The sequence below is a fragment of the Protopterus annectens genome, chromosome 14.part0 (assembly GCF_019279795.1).
Source record: "Protopterus annectens isolate FY-2018-M chromosome 14.part0, PAN1.0, whole genome shotgun sequence".
NCBI lineage: Eukaryota > Metazoa > Chordata > Ceratodontiformes > Protopteridae > Protopterus > Protopterus annectens.
Genome location: NC_056748.1, coordinates 349,248,298 through 349,268,026, shown reverse-complemented (window position 1 = coordinate 349,268,026; position 19,729 = coordinate 349,248,298). Strand labels below are relative to the sequence as shown.

Below are 19,729 nucleotides of genomic sequence, written 5' to 3'. Positions count from 1 at the left end.
AACAACAGGCAAAACTGCTATTCAAATTATAGCTTGCTACATATCCCCAACCATGTCCCAGGACCCCCACTCCGCATTCAATTTCAATTACCCAAACATTAACTGGGAGAATTACTCCAGTACAAACTCCAATGCCCTGGATCAACTGGTCAGCACCCCCACCAAAGGTAACATATTGGACCTGGTCATCACCATGGGTGACAAGTGTTCCACACCGGAGGTCAACCCCTCGCTAGTTAGATCTTACCATAAACGAATCACTGTGGATACCTATATTCCGCCACCACCCCCAGTCAAAGAAACCACCGTGAAAAACTTTTCAAAAGCCAACATCATGTTAAGACCGAGGTGGGAAGTTTCAAGGCCCCTATGCTAAAGGATAACGCTGTCCAAGCTGCAAAATCCTTTACTAATGCACTCTAGGGGCACCTACAAGAATGCATGGATCATGCTATCCCAAACAAAACCAAGACTCACTCCTCCAAGAAAAGGAAATCAGTCTGGTGGACCCCTGCCATAAGCTATAAAATAGGAGGAGGAAATTAGTACAGAAAAGAGTAAAATCCCAAGAAGGGAAGACATCCCTGATCAGTATCAGCAAGAAACTATGTTCCCTCATGAAATTATCCAAGGCTAGCTTCTAAAGAAAAATTGCCATGGACTCCAAAGATAACCACAAGGCATTCTTTAGCTATGTCAAGAACCTAAGTGGCAATTCTCAGATCTGCTCAGAGTTAGTGCAGAATGGCACAAAATACACTGAACCGACCGATATAGCCAACATCCTGGCAGACAGGTTCATTGCAAACTTCAGCCCCCTCTCACCCCCAAAAGGGCCCATAGCTATACCAGAAGAATGTAGTGCCCCTGAAATCACAGGGAATGGATGGTGTCACAGGCTGGGTCCTACATGAGCTCAAAGATGAACTTAACCCCTCACCTAAACACACTGTTTAAGCTCAGCCTCTCCACAGGTTATGTGCCCACAGAGTGGCACACAGCAACGGTTATTCTGCTCCACAAAGGTGGAGCCACAACGGACCCCGGGAACTATCGCCCTATAAGCCTGACTAGCTTGATCTGCAAAGTTACGGAGTGCATCATCGTGGATCTCATTAACAGAGATATAGGAAACCTCCTAACACTGGACCCTCCCCAGTTCAGCATTGTTAAGGGAATATCATGCCTCCTAAACCTGGTGGACTTCTTTGAGACAGTTACCAAGGCTGTAGACAAGGGAAAGGTGGTCCACACAGCCTATCTAGACCTCACAAAGGCCTTTGACACCATTCCCCATTCAGGTATTATAGACAAGCTCACCAGCCTGAACATAAATCCCTAAGTCACAAGATGAGTTGCCAACTGGCTCATGAACAGAACCCACATGGTAAGAGTTGCGGGAGCTAGGTCTGACTCTAAACCGGTTACAAGTGGCATTCCCCAGGGCTCAGTCCTAGGACCCCTCCTGTTCGGCATATACTTCTCAGAGGTACAGGCAAGCACAGGAGGACTATGGCTGACCAAGTTCGCAGACGACTGCAAACTAGGGGCTATAACTGACTCTCTGGCTTTCACAAACATCCTCCAAAAGGGTCTCACTGAGACAGATACCTGGTGTCAAAACCATGGCCTCAAGCTAAATGCTAAAATGTGCATAGTCATTCCCTCTGGAAAAAACAAAAGTACCCACAAACTACCACATAGGTGGTAGCCCCCTAAATACAGAAGACGTAATAAGGGATCTGGAGACCCAAGTAGATAGTAACCTCTCCTTTGATAATCCCATTGCCAAAGTGGTTAGAAAATCCTTCTGTGTGGCCCACCTAATCACAAAAGTGTTTGCATCCAGATCGAAAGAGGTCATTGGGCCCCTCTAAGCATCACTCATCAGACCCATCATAGAGTACAATGTCCCATTTGGGATGTACCTTACAAGACACCTGCAACAACTGGAAAGACCACAGAAGTACCTCACCAAGAGGATCACTGGCTTCAAGCAGATGACCTTTGCAGCTCGACTGAAGAAACTCCAGCTGTACTCTGTTGCATACCGTCTATTCAGAGGTGATTTCATCCTGACGTATAAGGCCATGTCCAACCCAGAATTGATGGACATGCTCCACCTAAAGAAAACCATATCCCCTCGAGCCACATGCTCCAGGGATCTAAACCTCACCACAACAATAAATAGGACATGCTGAAGGGATATATTCCTGTCCCAGAGACTTCCCATGCTTTGGAACAAGATTCCACTCTACAGTAGGCAGAGCTCCTCGCTAAGCCTCTTCAAGAGAAATCTTGACGAGTGGATGGGAAACAGAAGGTTTACCCCAGGGTTCACTTCAGTGGCTCTGCTGGACAGAGGCACAGGGAACTAATCTAAGGGGCCGGCGAAAGCCAACACATTCCGGCTAGGCTTATAAATGCCTTCGGGCAGATAGCCTAGTCCCTACCTATGAACCTAAGGCATACGGCAAGACCACAAGGCCCATTTGCACATCAGTGTTCTAAAGATGAGAGCAGTGCTTCTGGTGTTGCAGGCACTCCACGATTCTCTTCCACTAGGGACAATTGCAATCCAGTCAGATAATATGTCGGTGGTATGGTACATAAACAAGGAGGAACCAGATCATACCCACTTTGTCGAGAGGCTCTCAGAGTTTTGCAATGTGCAATATCTTCCCAATACTTTCTAGTAGCAACGCACATCCCAGGGAAAGCCAACATGATAGCGGACAAGCTTAGCAGGGCAATTTTAATGCCTCATGAGTGGTCTCTAAACCAGAGCATAGCAGAAGAGATTTTCTGGAAATTGGGCCAGCCTTGCTGCAGTCTTTTTGCCACTCTCATGAATACCAAATGCAGCAGCTACTTTGCCCTGAGATGCTCTTGTTCACGAGTGGCCCTTGGGACTTCTTTATACCTTTCCCCCATGTTCTCTCATACCCAAAGTCATTCAGAAAGCAAAACCATTGGGAAGCAGGCTGATTCTCATTGCCCCATATTGACCTTGTCAGATTTGGTTCCCCTTCCTCTGGCCTCATCTGCAGGAGAAGCCGTGGATTCTGGACCCAGTTCCAGACCTTTTGACCCATATGTCAGGAACACTTCATTCTTCTTGCCACACCCTCAGTTTGACAGCTTGGCTGCTGCACTTCCAAACTGAGGCTTCAAGACTTCACTCCAGCAGTCACACATTTTGATATCCTCTCATAAAGATTCTTCCAGAAGATTATATACTAGTAAATGGAAGAGGTTCTCCTACTGGGCACAAACCAGAAACTTTGACCCCTTCTCTGCTCCAATTCACTCAATTTTAGAATTTCTTACTGAACTATTCCAACAAGGCTCGGCTGCAGCTACAATTAGAGTCCAACTGGCGGCAATCTCAAATTTCCACATTGGTGAATTTTCTCCTAACCTAATGCCACACAGATTGTTCAAAGCATTCTTAAAAGGCACTTCTTTATTGAGACTGCCTTTAAAAGAACCACTTCCTCTTTGGGATTTAAATTTTGTACTGTCTCATCTAACATTGCCGCCATTCCAGCCCTCCTCATCTTGTGACCTCATATTTCTTTATTGGAAGACTATACTTCTAATAGTGGTAACATCTGCAAGAAGAGTCTCAGAGCTGCAAACACTATAAATCAAACCACCATATTAGATTTTCCAAAATGATAGGGTATCGCTAAGAATTAATCCGTCATTTGTACCTAAGGTTGTTCTCAGTCCAATCTAAACCATTCTATTGAGCTTCCAGTCTTTTTCCCAATCATAGCAGCAAGGCAGAGTATAAACTCCACCAACTGGATGTGCATAGACAATTCAGATTCTGTCCTCATAGAACTAAAGATTTCAGAAAATAAGACCAATTGTTCATCTCTTTCTCTGAAGCAAAAAAGGGCATGCCAGTTTCAAAAGTTACACTTTCAAATTGGCTTTCAGATTATGTCACTTTTATATACACCTACAATCATAGAAATTTGCCATTCAAAATTAGAGGTCACACAACCAGAGAACTGGCAACATCTTCTGCTTTCCAGGCCAGAATATCAGTGGACAGTATTTGTGGTGCTGCTATGCGGGCAAATCCTCATACGTTTATTGCTCATTACAAAGTTGATTTGGCCTCCAGGGGCAGGCCTTCATTTGGTTTCACTGTGCTCAAAGGTGTACTCCCGTGAGTCACCCAGGGAAAAGGTGCTAGGGACGCTGTCCCATCCAGTAAAAATGAAGGCAAGATAGGACAACATAACATGAAGAAGTTATGTACTCACCATTACGTTCCATGTTTGTTGTCCATTTCGCCCTTCATTCTTATGACCCTCCCACCTTCCCCCATCCAAGGACTCCTAGAGGACCTGGTGGACAGTTGTTTCCTCTCATAAATGAGCTCCTTTAACTCTTTGTTTTTCCTTGACCTGATGTCATATGGTTATTTTAGTCTTTGTAATAGTTAGCGGCAAACAAGATCTGGAGATTGCACCACTGCATGATGGGGTACCTACTCTGCCACGAGCCAAGTTACAGACTTCGAGGTAGTGTATTCAGCCGAGTCAGAGCTGAGGATCAGGTCCGAACCCATCCAGAAAGAATGAAGGGTTGAGATGGACAACAAACAAACATGAAACGTTATGGTGAGTACATAACTTCTTTTTCTGTTAAGCCAAGAGAGGAGAGCTGGGATAAGAGGTTGGGGTGAGAGACAGTGTCAGAAGCTTTAGATCCAAAAATAGAGATGAGACAAAGTTTCCAGTATCTCGAGCTTTGTTGACTGTGTCAGTGAAGGATAGTAGAGCAGTCATGCTACTATGTTCAGGTTTGAATCCATGTTGGGTAGGAGAGGGAAGTTTGTCAAGTAGGTATTTAAGAAATTGTTTGTGGATGCATTTTCTAGAATTTTGGGAAGAGGAGACAGTATAGTAATAGACCTATAGTTACATCTGTGGAAATGCCACCTTTTGGAGTAATAAAGCATTTTAATATAGTGTAGTGAATAAGGCAGGGCCACCCTCTTTCATACTTTCTGTTTGCAGTTTATTTTGTACATTTAGCACAAATTAAAACTATAATATTCAAGGTTGGGATTGGCATGGTAGATAAGAAAAATTAGCTTCTTTTATAGACAAAAAAAACTTCAGTGAACCTCTTTAAAATCAATAACAATAAAAAACGTTCACTTCGAGAGAACTGTCAGGAATGAGAGATTGCTTTTTTATGGACAGCTTGATAATATATATGACTAATCCAGAAAGGAATATACCCAAACTATTTAAGGTGTCGAGGCATTTGCAGAAATGTTTGGATATAAAGTTAATAAGAATAAAATCAAAGCTATCACTTTAAACTCTGCACATAATCATCAGCTAATGCAAGAATACCAATATCTTTGTGGTCATTACAGAGTGATGTATTTGGATATATGGATAAAAAAAAATCAACAATTTTTTTACAAAGAAACATGAGACTGCACAAAAGAGAGAAATCATAAAACAAATGAAAAACTGTGATAACAGACCTTGACCAAAAAAATCAAGCTGTAAAATGTTACAGTACCCTTAATATTATATGTAGGACATGCATTTATCACTCAGAAAGAGATTTAAAAATAAGTTGGACAACAGAGGACTGAGGATTTACTGTAGCAAAATGATCTTATCTGTAGATAACAGAGGTTTTTATCACATTTGCAAGACTGTTATATTACAACTCAGTTGAGACTAGCTTGTCTAACTCAAAACTCTAGCTACAATCAAAAATGAAAAATGTTAATGCTCATGCAAGGGGGACATGGTGAATTAGCACAAAAATTAAATGTGAGATCCTATGCAACAGAGAAATTGACTGACTGACAAAGACCTCAGTGTGATCTGGAGTAGATTCAAGGGGGGGGGGGGGGGAGATCAGTGGACACCTCTAAGGACATTTTGTAAATTCTTACCTGTGCCCCTGTATATAGATCTTTCATGTGCAGATAGCACAGTATTGTCTAAAAATTGTTGCTCTTTGAAGCACACAGAAGCCAAGAACGTTTAAATATAGCTGTTTTTCACTTTCTGTATAAGTAGAAAAGGTAAACATAAGGTCTATTTATTATGTAGTGTTGCTCTCCTTTTCTGTATCTATTTTTCTGTAAGGTTTGCCATTTTGCTTTTCATTGTTTTGGTCAGTTGCATGTTTTCTACAGTGAGTATTTGAGTATTTAAGAATGTATCACTGCTTGAGATCTACAAAAGGGTTGTGGAAAAATGTTGACACTTATATTTTAGTACTGTTGTCTTGGCAAATAGGCCAAAAGTTCTTCCAAGTGTGGTATAACACAGCATTTTCCAAAATGTGGTCTGCTATAAGTAGGCATAATGAAAGTGAAGATCTGGTTTATACTTATACGTCATAAGATGGTTTTCCCTGCATGGTAAATATGTGATCTGATCTGGTACGGATCCAAGCTCTTCCCCTACCCATAACGCCCCTGTCTCCCTCCTACCCATAGATCTCGTTTGCCGCACATACTATCAGCATCATGGTCTACTGTTAGCTCCAAGTTCCTGGTAAGTGAAATAGACTTTCTGGGTTTCCTTTTTCCCTTTTTTCACTCTATCTGCCTTTTCTATTTTTATACCCTGCCTGTGTGTGTATGAGAGAGTGCTAGGCTCCGTTTGCCGTAGCTGAGACACCCCCAAGCCAGGCTTTCAGAAATGCGCAGGGTGTGGTCATAAGCTCCCCCTTCTGATGGCCACACACTGTGTGTCGTTTGTCTGGGAGTGCCACACCTAGACACCTCCTGTTCGATGCACTGCCTTCAACCCCCGCGCCATTGATTGACAAGGAGGAACAAGCTCATTTTGAAAGGCCACCCTCCCTCCATCTTCCTCTGAGGCCTCTACGTCTTCCTCCACCCCGGCCTCTGGGACTCAACCTCCTGCCAAGAAGCCCGGGGACGTGGAGAAGCACCATCACAGGGATAGGCCCAGTAAGCAGTCCTCTGACCTCGCCTCTTCAGTTGAGCACCCGTCTAAATCCTACCCGGCCCCCAGCCTGGGCTCCCCTTGGCTCCATTCCCCTTGTTTCTCGCCGAAGCTGGAGGTCTCCTGGGGACGATCTCCAGTATCGGCCTCCCCTCTGCACCTCTCCAGGGCCATATCTGTAGCTTCTTCCATCCTGTCCACACGTAGTCTTTCTGAAACTGAGGTAGACAGGATGATGTGGAAATTCATCTGGACCCAGATCCCGATGGGAGTCTTGCCTGCCCCTCTGGAGCTGGGAGCATGCAGTCTGCCTTTCTTCCCATTTCTTCTTTTCCGATTCGACCCCTGGCTTCGGAGTCCTTGGGTCCAAGGCCTCTTGGTGTCGAGGGGTCAGTGCTGATGGTACCAGGTACCTCAACACCGATCATTGCCCTAAGTGGCTCGGCTCCGACCAGTTTGGAACCATCCAGCTCTCGGTGCCAGATAAGAGAGGATGACGTCCGCCCTTCCACTTGGAGTCTCGGCGCTTGGAGGCTCAGCTCTGGCTTCCCCATCAGCTCAGAGGGTTACAGATGCTGTACTCCTCCCAGCTTCAGGGATTCATTCTCCCTCTGCTTTTAATGTGGTGGAGAGAATGCTGTCGGATCCCTCGAGACCCCTTGACGTTATCTTCCTCGAACTCCGTCCTGGCTCCATTTCTGGTCTGGAATCCACCATCCTGCCCCCTCAGTGACAGCCTGTTGCCTCTCCTCCCCAGAGTGTTTACCCCTGGGAATGGCCAGGTTTCCAAGTCCTCCCCTGAGCCCGCCCTTGAAACATACATGTAAAAGGGAGACACTTGTACTCCCCAGGAGTCCCTCACAGAAGACACTGACTTAGAGGAAGGTGAGAGTTCCACCCGATCACCCCCAGATGATGTCTCCTTCTGGAATGTCATGGAAATCTTACAGCAGCATGGAGGGTGGTCTGACCAAAAACCCAACCCAGATGAGTCTGTGTTCCTGGAGGCATTTGGCACAGGACCCTGTACCGCCTAGGTGTTCCTTCCCACCGAACCGCTTGTGAACTTGATTTCATCCCAGGCATGGAATGAGCCTGACATGGTGGACCCCATCTTCAAGTGCCCTGATAAAATTCTCAGCACCCCTTTGGACAAACAGCATTGGCCTAAGGGATCCCTGGTTGATGCTATGGTGGTTGCAGTGGCCACCAAGAAAGAGCTTGCTCACGAAAGCTCTACGGTCCATCCACCAGACTGAGTGTCTCGGGCCTTGGACCATTTTGGGAAACGGGCTTATGCTTTAGCCACATTTGCCTTGCGTGCCTGAAATACATGGCACATGTCATCAGTCTTCAGCAGGACCTGGTCAAAGAGGTCGCTGACTCTACCCCAGTGTCTATGTCAGCGGAAGAGAAGAAGGTGTTCTCCTCCCGTATGGCCACCCTAACTTCTATTTCTAACACGTCTATGAGGCTTCTGTCACACACTATGGAAGGTGGCTCTAGGGTAGCTGGCACAGGCGTTGCCATCAGGTGCCACTCCTGGCTCTGGCTTTGTGCATTCTCGGAGCCCTTCAAGGCATCCTTTACAAATGCCCCTTATGACGGTTCCACCCTTTTTGGCAAGACTGTTCGAGACTCCTTAGTCCAGAGTGAGAAAGATGAGAAGACCTTATCTGCCATTGGGATCCGCTTCTCAACCTCACAACGATCTTTCTCCAGAAATCAGTGTAGGATGAAGAAGACGTGGTTCTGGAAGTCTCAGGGCTTTTCTCATGATGCTCATGACTCTCCTTCCCCCAGAGGCAGAGGGAGATATGACAGATGCCATCTTCACAGCAGAGGGGCTCCGAGGAACCAGGGGTCTTGGGATTCTTTCCTAGATAGACCCTTACAGCAGCCCCGAATGGTTGCCCAACTGCTTGTCTCTGGAGGCAGTCGGGGGACGTCTGTCAATGCACCCAACAGCCTGGGAGTCAATCACAGATGATCATTTGGTGTTGCAAATTATATCCAGTGGACGTTCAGTCCCCTTCCTTAAACCTCCAGTCCCACACAAGCACCTCCCAGACGTTCCACCCATGCAGCGGGAGGAGGCAGCAGTGGAAATTTCCAAGCTGCTCAAAAAATGAGTCATCCAGTCCGTCCCCCCAGACCAGTCCAGATCAGGCATCTATTCCAGGGTCTTTTTGGTGCCAAAGAAGATGAGGGACTTAAGACCCATTCTAGATCTTTCAACCCTATACCAGTCAGTTGCCAAGACAAAATTCCGGATGACCATTGTACAATCCATTCTACTCTTTCTGCATAGAAAACTGGATATGTTCGGTGGACCTCCAGGATGCGTACTACCACATCAAAATGGACAGGCACTCTGCTTCTGACTGAGAGACAACCATTACCAGTTCAGAGAGCTCTCCTTTGGTCTCACTTCCAACCCCAGGGTGTTCATCAAAGTGATGGCATTGGTGGCAGCTCACCTACGGTTACAGGGGTTCCAGGTCTTCCCCTACCTAGATGATTGGCTCCTTTCCACTCCCTCCAGGGATCAACTCTGTCAAGCCAGGGATCTCCTTCTTCAGACCACCCACCAGCGAGGCATAACCATAAATCTCAACAAGTCCCATCTGGATCCAGTTCAAGTTCTCGATTTCATTGAGGCTCGGTTAGATACCACCCAGAGCAAGATTTTCCAAACTCCGGACAGACTTCAATCCCACAGACATCATGTGTGCTACATTGTTTAGACCCAATATCCCCCGAGGAGTCAGTTCTGGCATTGGGGTCCACGGCAGCCATGATTACTCTGATCCCCACAGCTCATCTGCATTTGAGGGTTCTCCAGTGGACCCTAGTGATTCATTGGTCCTTGCTTGACTTTCCATTATCTCATCCAATTCGTTTGTCTTGGGCTTGCAGGGATTTGCCTATCTGGTGGCTTCAGTCCCTGGATCATCTTCTGGACCACCCGTTTATCCTTCCCACCCCGATGACCACAGTGAGCACAGACACCTCCCTGTTCCAGTGGGGGGGGGGCATTGCATGGAAGGATAGTCCAAGGCATGTGGTCTTCCCTGGAGACCCATCTGCATGTCAACATCCTGGAGATGAGAGCTGTGCTGTTGGCGTTGTAAGCTCTTTATGCCCATCTTCCCAAAGGGACTATTGGCATCCAGACAGAAAGTATGTCCGCAGTCTGATAAATAAACAAACAGGGGGGAACCAGGTCTTACCCCCTTTGTCGTGAAGCCATGAGATTGTGGGAATGGGTGATCTCCTCTGGCTGTTTTCTGGTGGCAATGTACATTCTGGGGAGGTCCAACATTCTGGCGGACAAGCTGAGCAAATCTATTCTGATGCCTTACAAGTTGTCTCTGAATCCTTCAGTAGCAGAACAGATCTTTCTAAAGTGGGGTCAGCCTTGCTGCGATCTATTTGCCTCTCCTTCCAATGCGAAGTGCAGCGAGTTTTTCACTGTGAACCCCCCCCCCCCCGGGGGAGTCCCCCAAAGATGCTCTAGTTCATGCTTGGCCCTTCAGTCTTCTGTATGGTTATCCTCCACTCCCTCTGATCCCGAAATTCATTGAGAAAGCTCGACGGTTGGGGAACTTAGTGATCCTCATTGCACCCTTCTGGCCTCGCCAAGTTTGGTTCTCCTCTCTGTGGTCTCATGCGCTGTGTCCGCCTTGAACATTAGATCTGGTTCTAAATCTGATCTCACATCACCCAGGGATCCCACACCCAGATCTAGTCAGTCTGAAGCTCACGGCTTAGCTGCTCCAGTTCCAGTGATAGCTAGGACTCCCAGGCTGTCTTCTCATGTTTAAGAAGATTTTGGTAGCGGCTCACAAATCCACTAGGAAGCTTTATTCCAGTAAGTGGAAACATTTCTCTGTATGGGCGCCTCAGCATGATTTGGACCCCTTCACTGCTCCAGTCCCTGCCATTTTGGAATTTTTGGCAGATATTTTTCAGGGTGCCAGTTTTTCTACAGTAAAGGTGCAGAAGGCAGCTATCTCCAACATTCATATGGGAGGCAATTCGACTTTCTTAGCCTCTTCCAAGCTTTGTAAAGCCTTTTTGAATAGGTTCATAGGTAGGTACTAGGCTATTGTCCGTAGGGCCTAAATAAGCCTAGCCAAACAGTACCCTGGCTTTCACCACCCAAGAAAATTAATTTTCCTGTGCCCCTGTCGAGCAGAGCTACAGAAGTGATCCCCAGGGTGAATTTCCCATCTCCCATCCAATCATCAAGATTTTTCTTGAAGAGTGCTAATGACGAGCTTTGTTTGATATAGATAGGTATTTTGTTCCAGAGTATGTGGAAGTCTCTGGGACAGGAATCTATCCCTCCAGCATGTTCTGTTTATTGTGGTGACAAGGTTTAGGTCCCTAGAGGGTGTAGCTCGGGGGATTGGGATTTCTTTAGGTGGAGCTTGTCCAACAGCTCTGGGTTTGACATAGCTTTGTATGTTAGGCAGAGATCGCTTCTGAGTAGGCAATATGCGACAGAGTAAAGCTGGAGTTTTTTGACACGGTCTGCGTAAGGTATCTGTTTGAGTCCAGTAAACCTCTTTGTGAGGTATTTCTGTGGCTTTTCCAGTTGTCATATATGTCTTTTGAGCTACATACCAAAAGGGGCGTTGTACTCTATAATGGGTCTAATGAGTGATGAGTAGAGGGGAACAATGGCATCTTTTTTCCTGGATGAGAAACCTTTTGTGATGAGGTGTGCCACATAGAAGGGTTTCCTGACTACTGTGGCGATGTGATTATAGGTTCATAGGCTGGTACTAGGCTATCGGCCCTAGGGCCTATACAAGCCTAGCCATAACAATTCTATGGCTATTTCTTCCCACACTATTTACTTCCCTGGACCCCTGTTATCAAAGGAGAGACTACTGTCCACTTGTGTCCCAAGGTCTCTTATCATGCTTTCGGTGTTAAGTAGACTACCGCCTATGTGGTAGTTCACGGGTACAGAGATTTTACCAAAAAGGGATGACAATGCACATTTTGGCATTTATTTATTTATGTATTTATTACATTTGTTGACCGGGAATGTCCAACTGGACTCAGGTCCATTTTCAGTGGAGGCTCAGGGAGAAAAGCACCACAAATTAAAATATTACAGACATAGTTACAGATTAAGAAACCTAGCAATTAAAATATTACAAACGTAGTTACAGATGAAGAACATATTACATTCAGTAGATAACTAGCATGTGTTCTATCCACGAAGTCATAGCAGATATTAACAATTGTTACAGTAAGAAGTTACTGCCATATAATAAGTAGATACACATGGAAGTGTCGGAGCTTGCTGTATCAAAGGTAGTTTGTGATGTGGAAGAGAGGTAGACAGTAGATGGAGTGGGAGAAGTTAGAGGGGAGAGTTACAAGGGCATAGCCAGCATGTTTTTAGGTGCGCTTTAAGTAATGCTTTGAAGTGGGTGCAAGATGGTAGAGAGGTTATTGTGGTGGGGGGGGGTTCCATAATTTGGCTGTAGCGCTGGAGAATAGTGCTTCTCCAGCGTGTTATTGGCTCTAGTAACGTGCTTGAGGTCATGGCTTTGACACCAGGCATCTGGCTCAGTGAGGCCCTTTTGTAGGATGTTCACATAGTTAGGAATTTTGATTATGGCTCCTAGTCTGCAGTCATCTGTGAACTTTGTTAGCCAAAGACCTTCTGTGTTAGCCTGTACTTCAGGGAAGTAGATACCAAACAGGAGAGGACCCAGGACTGAACCCTGTGGTACTCCACTTGTCACTGGTCTGAAGTTGGATTTAGTCTTCTATTTCACAGTGTGGGTTCTGTCAGTGAGCCAGTTGGCAACCCATCTTGTGACGTAGGGATTTATACCTAGGTTTAGTGAGTTTATCTATAATTGCAGAGTGAGGGATGGTGTTGAAAGCCCTGGCGAGAACTAGATAGGCTGTGTGAACCACCTTACCCTTATCTACGACTTTGGTGACTGCTTCAAAGAAGTCTGTCAGGTTTAGGAGACACGATCTGCCTTTTACAAACCCAAACTGAATAGGGCCCAGAGTTTGTCGCTTACCAGTGTCATTGTTTATAAGTTCCATGATGATAAGTTCCATAGCCTTGCATACCAGGCTCATCAGGCTAAGGGGGCGGTAGTTCCCGGGGTCCGTGGTGGCTCCCCCTTTGTGGAGTGGTATAACCATTGCTGTATGCCATTCAGTGGGCACAAAACCTGAGGTGAGGCTATGATTGAACATGGTACTTAGGTGGGGTGCCAGTTGGTTCTGTAGTTCGTGTAGAACGCAGCCTAGGATGTTGTCAGGTCCCATGGATGCTGTGTTCTTGGCTTTGGAGAGTGTTTTTTTTTTTTTACCTGTGCAGCCATGATTACAGGAACTTTGCATTCTTCTGGTATAGAGATGGGCCCTTTAGGGGATGAGATTCGGGTAAAGTTAGCACTGAACCTGTCTACCAGGATGTTGGCAATATCAGTTGGTTCTGTATATTTAGTGCCATTGTGCTGTAACTCAGAGCAGATCTGAGTGTTGCCATTGAGATTCGTGGCATAGCTATAGAAGGCTTTGTGTTTGTCGTTAGAATCAGTGACGATTTTGTTTTCGTAACTAGCTTTGGAGGATTTTATGAGGAATCTCGGCTTCTTACTGAGGCTGACCAGGAAGTTCCTCCAATCATGGGATTTTACTCTTTTTTTTGCAACAGTTTCCTCCTTCTGTTGTAGAGTTTGTTTATGGCAGGGCACCACCAGATTGGCTTCCTTTTTTTGGAGGATAGCATCTTGGTTCTGTTAGGGATTGCACAATCCATGCACTCGTGTAAGTGCTTATAAAGTGCATTTGTATAGGATTCAGCAGTCATACCTCTATTGTCCGTCATCATGGGTGTTGTGAAGTTTGCCACTTCTGTCATAAGAAGCGTGAAGTTGGCTTTGGAGAAATTTTTTTACAGTGGTTTCCCTAATGGGCGTGGGATGTGGATGTCTAGGGTGATTAGCTTGTGGTCGGATCTGACCAATGAGGAATTGACCTCTGGTGTGGAACACGGTTGCCCATGTTGGTAATGACCAGGTCTAGGATATTGCTGCCCCTTTTGTGGGTGTAGATAAGTTAATCCAAGGTGTTGGAATTTATGAATTCCAGAAAACGTTGAGCACAAGAGTTGGTACATGGTACTTTTCCCAGTTAATGGTGGGGTAGTTGAAATCGCCCATTATTAGGGTGTAAGGTTGTACCCTAATATTTTCCAGTGTATTAAGAAATGAGGATTGGGAATCCTGGGGCATGGTAGGGGATCTGTAGCAAGCTACAGTTTGGATTGCAGTCTTGCTCAGAGTTAGTTGCACTTGGGTAGTCTCGGATGCATTATGCTGAGCAACTAGCCTGGAGGTGTGGATATCCTTAATGAATATGGACACGCCTCCACCTTTAGTGTTTCGGTCCAGGTTAGGTGGCCGAAAGGTGTGGTATGAATTATAGCCTGGTAATGCAGTGGTGCTGTCTGGAGCCTTGAGCCAGGTCTCTATCACTGCACAGATGTCGATGTTCTACATTTTAAGGAGTGCCTTGAGTGAGTGCATTTTGAGGTTTAGACTTCTAGCATTGATCAGATTTTGCTTGCTTGTACCTGTTAACGTGGTGAATTTCTCATTTGAACCTTCCCTAAAAAAGGCACTATAGGGGTGACAAGAGCCTTAGCCAGTATCCAGAATCCCAAGGGCGACAGGTGCAGGGCATCTCTGGCAAAGCATCGTGGTTTGTCGATCATGTCATCCCAGGCAGACAGATACTGGATCCCCTTAGAATGGCACCAGAAGCTTAGTCAATTGTTGAAGTGAATCATTTTGTCCTTGTACTGTGGTATCATTCTGGGTGATGGCAGGATGCTACTAAGGGCTAGGGTCATACCTGCCATGGCTACAAGATCGGACACCTCCATGTCTCTTTTCATGTACCTTTTTACTTAGGCCTCCAGTTAAGGACCCTACGCCACCTTGGGATCTTACTCTAGTCCTGCAAGCCTTGGTTTCTTCCCCTTTTGAACTAGCAGCCACAGTGGATTTGCAATTCCTGTCTTGGAAGACAGCCTTTCTGGTCACCATTACTTCAGCTAAAAGGGTGTCTGAGATTCAGGCCTCATCTGTCAGGCCCCCTTATATGGTGTTTCACAAAGACAGGGTTTCCTTACAGAAGAGCCCTTCCTTTCTTCCGAAGGTGACATCAGAATCTTAACATCAACCAGGTCATCAATCTCCCTGTTTTCTTTCTTTCTGAACTTCCAGAATTAGGGAGAGTATAAATTGTATTTGCTTGATGTTCATAGGCAACTACAATTCTACTTGCATAGAAGAAAGACCTTTCGTACGTTTGATCAGCTTTTTTTTTCTTTTTATAAACCTTTCTTAGTTAAACATGTTTCTAAGTTAGCTATTGCTCATTGGATCTCTCAGTGCATAACTCTGGCCTATAAAGCCAAAGGACGATCTCCACCAGGTCATGTTAGAGCACACTATCAGGTATGTGGCTACTTCAGCGGCCTTTTGGTCTAGGGTTTCTTTGGATGATATTTGTTCAGCAAATACTTATACATCATCATACATTTATTTTGCATTATAATTTGGATCTCCTGTCCAGAGGCAGGTCATCCTTTGGGTCCTCTGTGCTCCAGAACATCCTTCCATGAGGACCTCCCAGGATTTTTTGGTAGCCGAGGAAACTGTCCCCCAGGTTGAAGATCAAATGAAAACAACTTCAGATAAAAAAGTTATGTACTCACCATAACATTTCATCTGAGTTGTTGCTTTTATTTGTCTTCAGCCGTCTCTCCCTCCTTCCACCTGCCTTATTTAGGCTGTGTTATGGACCAGATGGAAGAGGCTTCCCCCTACTCTGAGATCCTGTGTCTGTCTTATGGTGTTTTTAGGTGCTAATGCTAAGGTGTTAGGCAGATGGTTAGGTTGGGCTGCTACTGGCTGCAGCAAACTCGATCTGAGGATAGGAGGGAGAAAGGGGCATTATGGGTAGGGGAGGAGCTTGGATCCAATGCTGGAGAAATGTGGCCGAGTTGGATTCATACCAGATCCGTGTCCCACAGGTTGAAGACAAATGAAAAGCAACTCGGATGGAACATTTTGGTGAGTACATAATTTTATTTTAGCACAGTGTTATTTTTTACTCTGTTGCTTTGCTGATCTACTTGACTGTAAGTGCTTGGATACCTACTTTCATCAGAACATTTGCCTTTTCATTTTTGAGGCCAAATTCTTTCCTCTGCATGTTTTTTTACAGTTGCTAAGCACAATGGAGTAAAAAAGGGTGAATGATTTTGGAGCAACCAATAAGCTGATGTATTTTTACAGACTGTAAGTCTATAACTTTAATTTACAAAAAAATGGCTCGATGTCCTCTAAGAGCATTGTTAAAAGTGTTGCACATACACCTGAGTACTGACATTTCCTGGCATTTCTTTTTGTTTTATCTTATCTGACCAAACAAGAAAACCACATTGCTGGGATACTTGGTAGTCATTAACATAGTGGAATAAAGCAGAACTCTATTTTTATGAGTCAGACTTAACACCAGCTTCAATTACATGAAGTACTGTTTTGATAAGTTTGTGCCGGGATGTACAAGCACATGACCAGGAGCAGATGCATCGGATATTGGTAGTAATGGAATGAGATGTAGAAATGTTAAAGTAAGAGGAACAGCTGGAAAGACTGTAGTTAGGCAGCCCAAGTTGTACTGGTCAAGTCTTATTTTTATCTTAGAAGGTCTGAATATGTAAAAATGCTGGTTAAGTTATCACTTAAAATTGATATGCAGTCTTTGATGATATAAATATTATTTTTGATTCTGCAGGAGGCACAGCAAACCACATGAAAATATCATTGATATCAGATCCAAGCCACAGGGACCTACACAGAGCAATGTTGGACTGATCCAAGGAAAAAACTTTCTCATAAACAAGTTTTCTTCTCTGAACCAGAAGGTGAAACAGACCAAAAACAATGTTAACATTGGAAGTTTACGAAACCTGGGGAAAAACTTTGGAAAACCAGACATGAAAGTCAACTTTTTAAAGCCAAACTTGAAAGTAACTCCGTGGAAATCAGATAGTAGCTTAGAGACCATGGATAATCCAACTGGTAACATTAAAGACTGCTCAGAGTCTGACATTGAAATATCTTCAGATTCAGAGTCTTTCACTTCTGATGACTTCCTTGCAAAATCTGATGATGAGCGGCAGTTGACAGATTCATTAGAGAATGTAGGGTCAGGGGATTACGTTTTGCCAAGCTGTGGCATCATAGCCTCAGCTCCTCGATTGAGTAGTCGATCTCAATCTGTTACTAGCACTGAAATTTCTATACACATCCCACCAGAGACTTCTATATTTCATGATGAAAGTGAGCCTCAGGAGAAGACTACAGGCACAGAGACATGTGCTGTATCATTTGAGAGTGATAAGATGCACTTTAGCACACCCATAGAAGCATATTGCCACATATTTGTTCACGAAGCAGAAAACCAAAATAAAGACATTTCAGATTCTGATCCTGTAATACTGCAACACCCATCAGACCAGCAAGTCAGCTGTGTTGCTGAAACAATAGAAATGCAACCAGTAGCAAAAGACCAGCAACTTTCCAGGCCATCCAAATTGGATGTGTCCTCTGCTACCTCAGACTCAAATGTACCTGTGCAGCAAGTTTCTGTTATTTCATCCTGTCAGAAAAGTCCAGCACAGGTGTCTAGCTTACTTGAAGTGGAAATTGGGATGAATGATGCCCACTCCTCAGCTGATGGAAGCACCAGTAGGGTAGTTTCACCTTTTGCAAAAATTCGAAACTCGATGGCCCAGGTGGCTAACATAACTCAAGCTGGACTGACGCAAGGCATCAGTTTTGCAGTGGCAAAGGTTCAGAAGAGCCCAGTACCAGAAACTTTAAATGAAGCTCAGCAAAATGAAATTAAAGCAATGTTTACACAGTGCCAGACTCGAATAATTCAAATTTAAATGCTGTTTTGTTTTATGACTGTATCTGGTTATTTGTAGACACATTCTTTGGAAAAAAAATATGTAGAAGCTCTTGTCAAAGAAAATCAAATGAAGCACTTGAGTATCTTAACATGGATACAGTTGTTGTTTATAGTGTTTATAGACTAGACAATTAACATGGATTAAATCTGTGTTCATTCACAGGAAACTGACATAAACAGACCAAGGACTGCACTGAATCACACGTGAACAGGTAGTGCAAGCACTGGTACTTACCTTATATTCATAAATAGAATGCAAGTAAAATACCTTGTAACTGCTAGAGGTGATTCGGAAAAGCAAATGTTTACGTAATATTTGTAATTGGTCAGATTGTATTGTTTGCACATTACCTGGGAACTGTCACCATTCCAATCTTCCAAGAACAGATATGTTCAGTGTATACAAACACACTCATACTTTACTGTTACTGACTGTACATTTTTGCTTGATATTTTTTTATGAGATACATAACAGATGTATTTTAGCACTTCATTGGACCAGAAAATGTGGTCTGCCATACTTTTTAAGTTGGATTCAAGTTGCATATTTTATACTTCATTGTTATTGCAGCTCAAGATGCTCTGTGTTCCCACAGATAATGGGTCTGTATAGGTGCTGCTTCTGGGTTTGCGTCTTTTAAGTTATTGTAATGTAACCAGATTATCTTTATGCTTGACTGTTCCTTTCTAAAGAAAGACTGTAATAAGCAAATGTGCAATAGGTACGGTTATTTTATCATGTGATATTTCTGAATATTGGGGAAAGCTTGTTTTACTAAGTTGGAATTCTTTCTTGTAAGAACAGAGTTTATCAGAAAATATTTATTTCTTGAATCATGCCACTGTTTTTTTCTGTATTGGCAGTTTTTTTCATAACCATAACTATCATAATTCAGTGCTGTTTTTTTTTTTTTTTTTTTTGTTTTTTTTTTTTTTGTTTTTTTTATTTTATATACCCAATTTTCAAACACAGATGAACCAGTTTGTCACATTTGCCACCAATAGAGGCACAAGTGCACTGTACACATTGTTTAAAAGAAACTGTTGAAATCCCAGTCTCCTACTTGTGTGTTTTTAAAGTGCAGCCTGCTTTGAAGAACCCATCATCAGTCCATTCCTTTTCAATACTTGCTTTATTCAGCTCTTGTCTCGAAGAGTCCCAGCCAGTTCTTGTAAGCAAAGGGAAAAGGCAGGAATCAATCCATAACAGGACAGTTGCATGCCTAATCTGACAGGAAATTTCAGCATCAGCAATTCACTTGTTTGCGTATATTCAGGATGTGGATGGAGACTGAAGCTCACACTGAAAAGCCACATGGACATAGGAAGGACATCTAAGCCCTGTACAGAAACACCCCAAGTGGGAAATGAATTGGTCAACTAAATGCTGCAAGACAACAGTACTAAGTTGCTCCTTGCTGTAGGTTATACCCAAAGATATTTTTTTCTGTCATCAGTTTCATGCGTACAAGTTTTGGGGGGGGGTTTCTTACTTTTATTTGAACAGATCAGCTCAATTCTTTACAAGTTACACTCAAGAAATTATATCAGTGTTCCATATAACTTTCAGTAGTAACCAAATCAATTTCACAAGTATTTTGAAAGAAATTAATAAGTGGATAAGTAAATGCCTAGATACATAATGCCATACATGAGTGAGTGAACCCTACTCTTTTTTACATGGTGATTTGTATCTTGCAAATTCTTCTGTTGTA

General features: G+C 44.0%; 1 protein-coding gene across 1 annotated transcript in view; it reads left to right on the top strand.

The window, feature by feature from the left end:
* INPP5F (inositol polyphosphate-5-phosphatase F) overlaps nucleotides 1-18,906 on the top strand; it is a 1,563,976-nt gene extending 1,545,070 nt beyond the window's left edge. The window contains exon 18 of the mRNA XM_044056075.1: nucleotides 16,833-18,906. Within this exon, the coding sequence (XP_043912010.1) occupies nucleotides 16,833-17,991 (1,159 nt within the window). The 3' untranslated portion in view covers nucleotides 17,992-18,906. The remainder of the gene's footprint in view (nucleotides 1-16,832) is intronic.
* The last annotated feature ends 823 nt before the right edge of the window (nucleotides 18,907-19,729 follow it).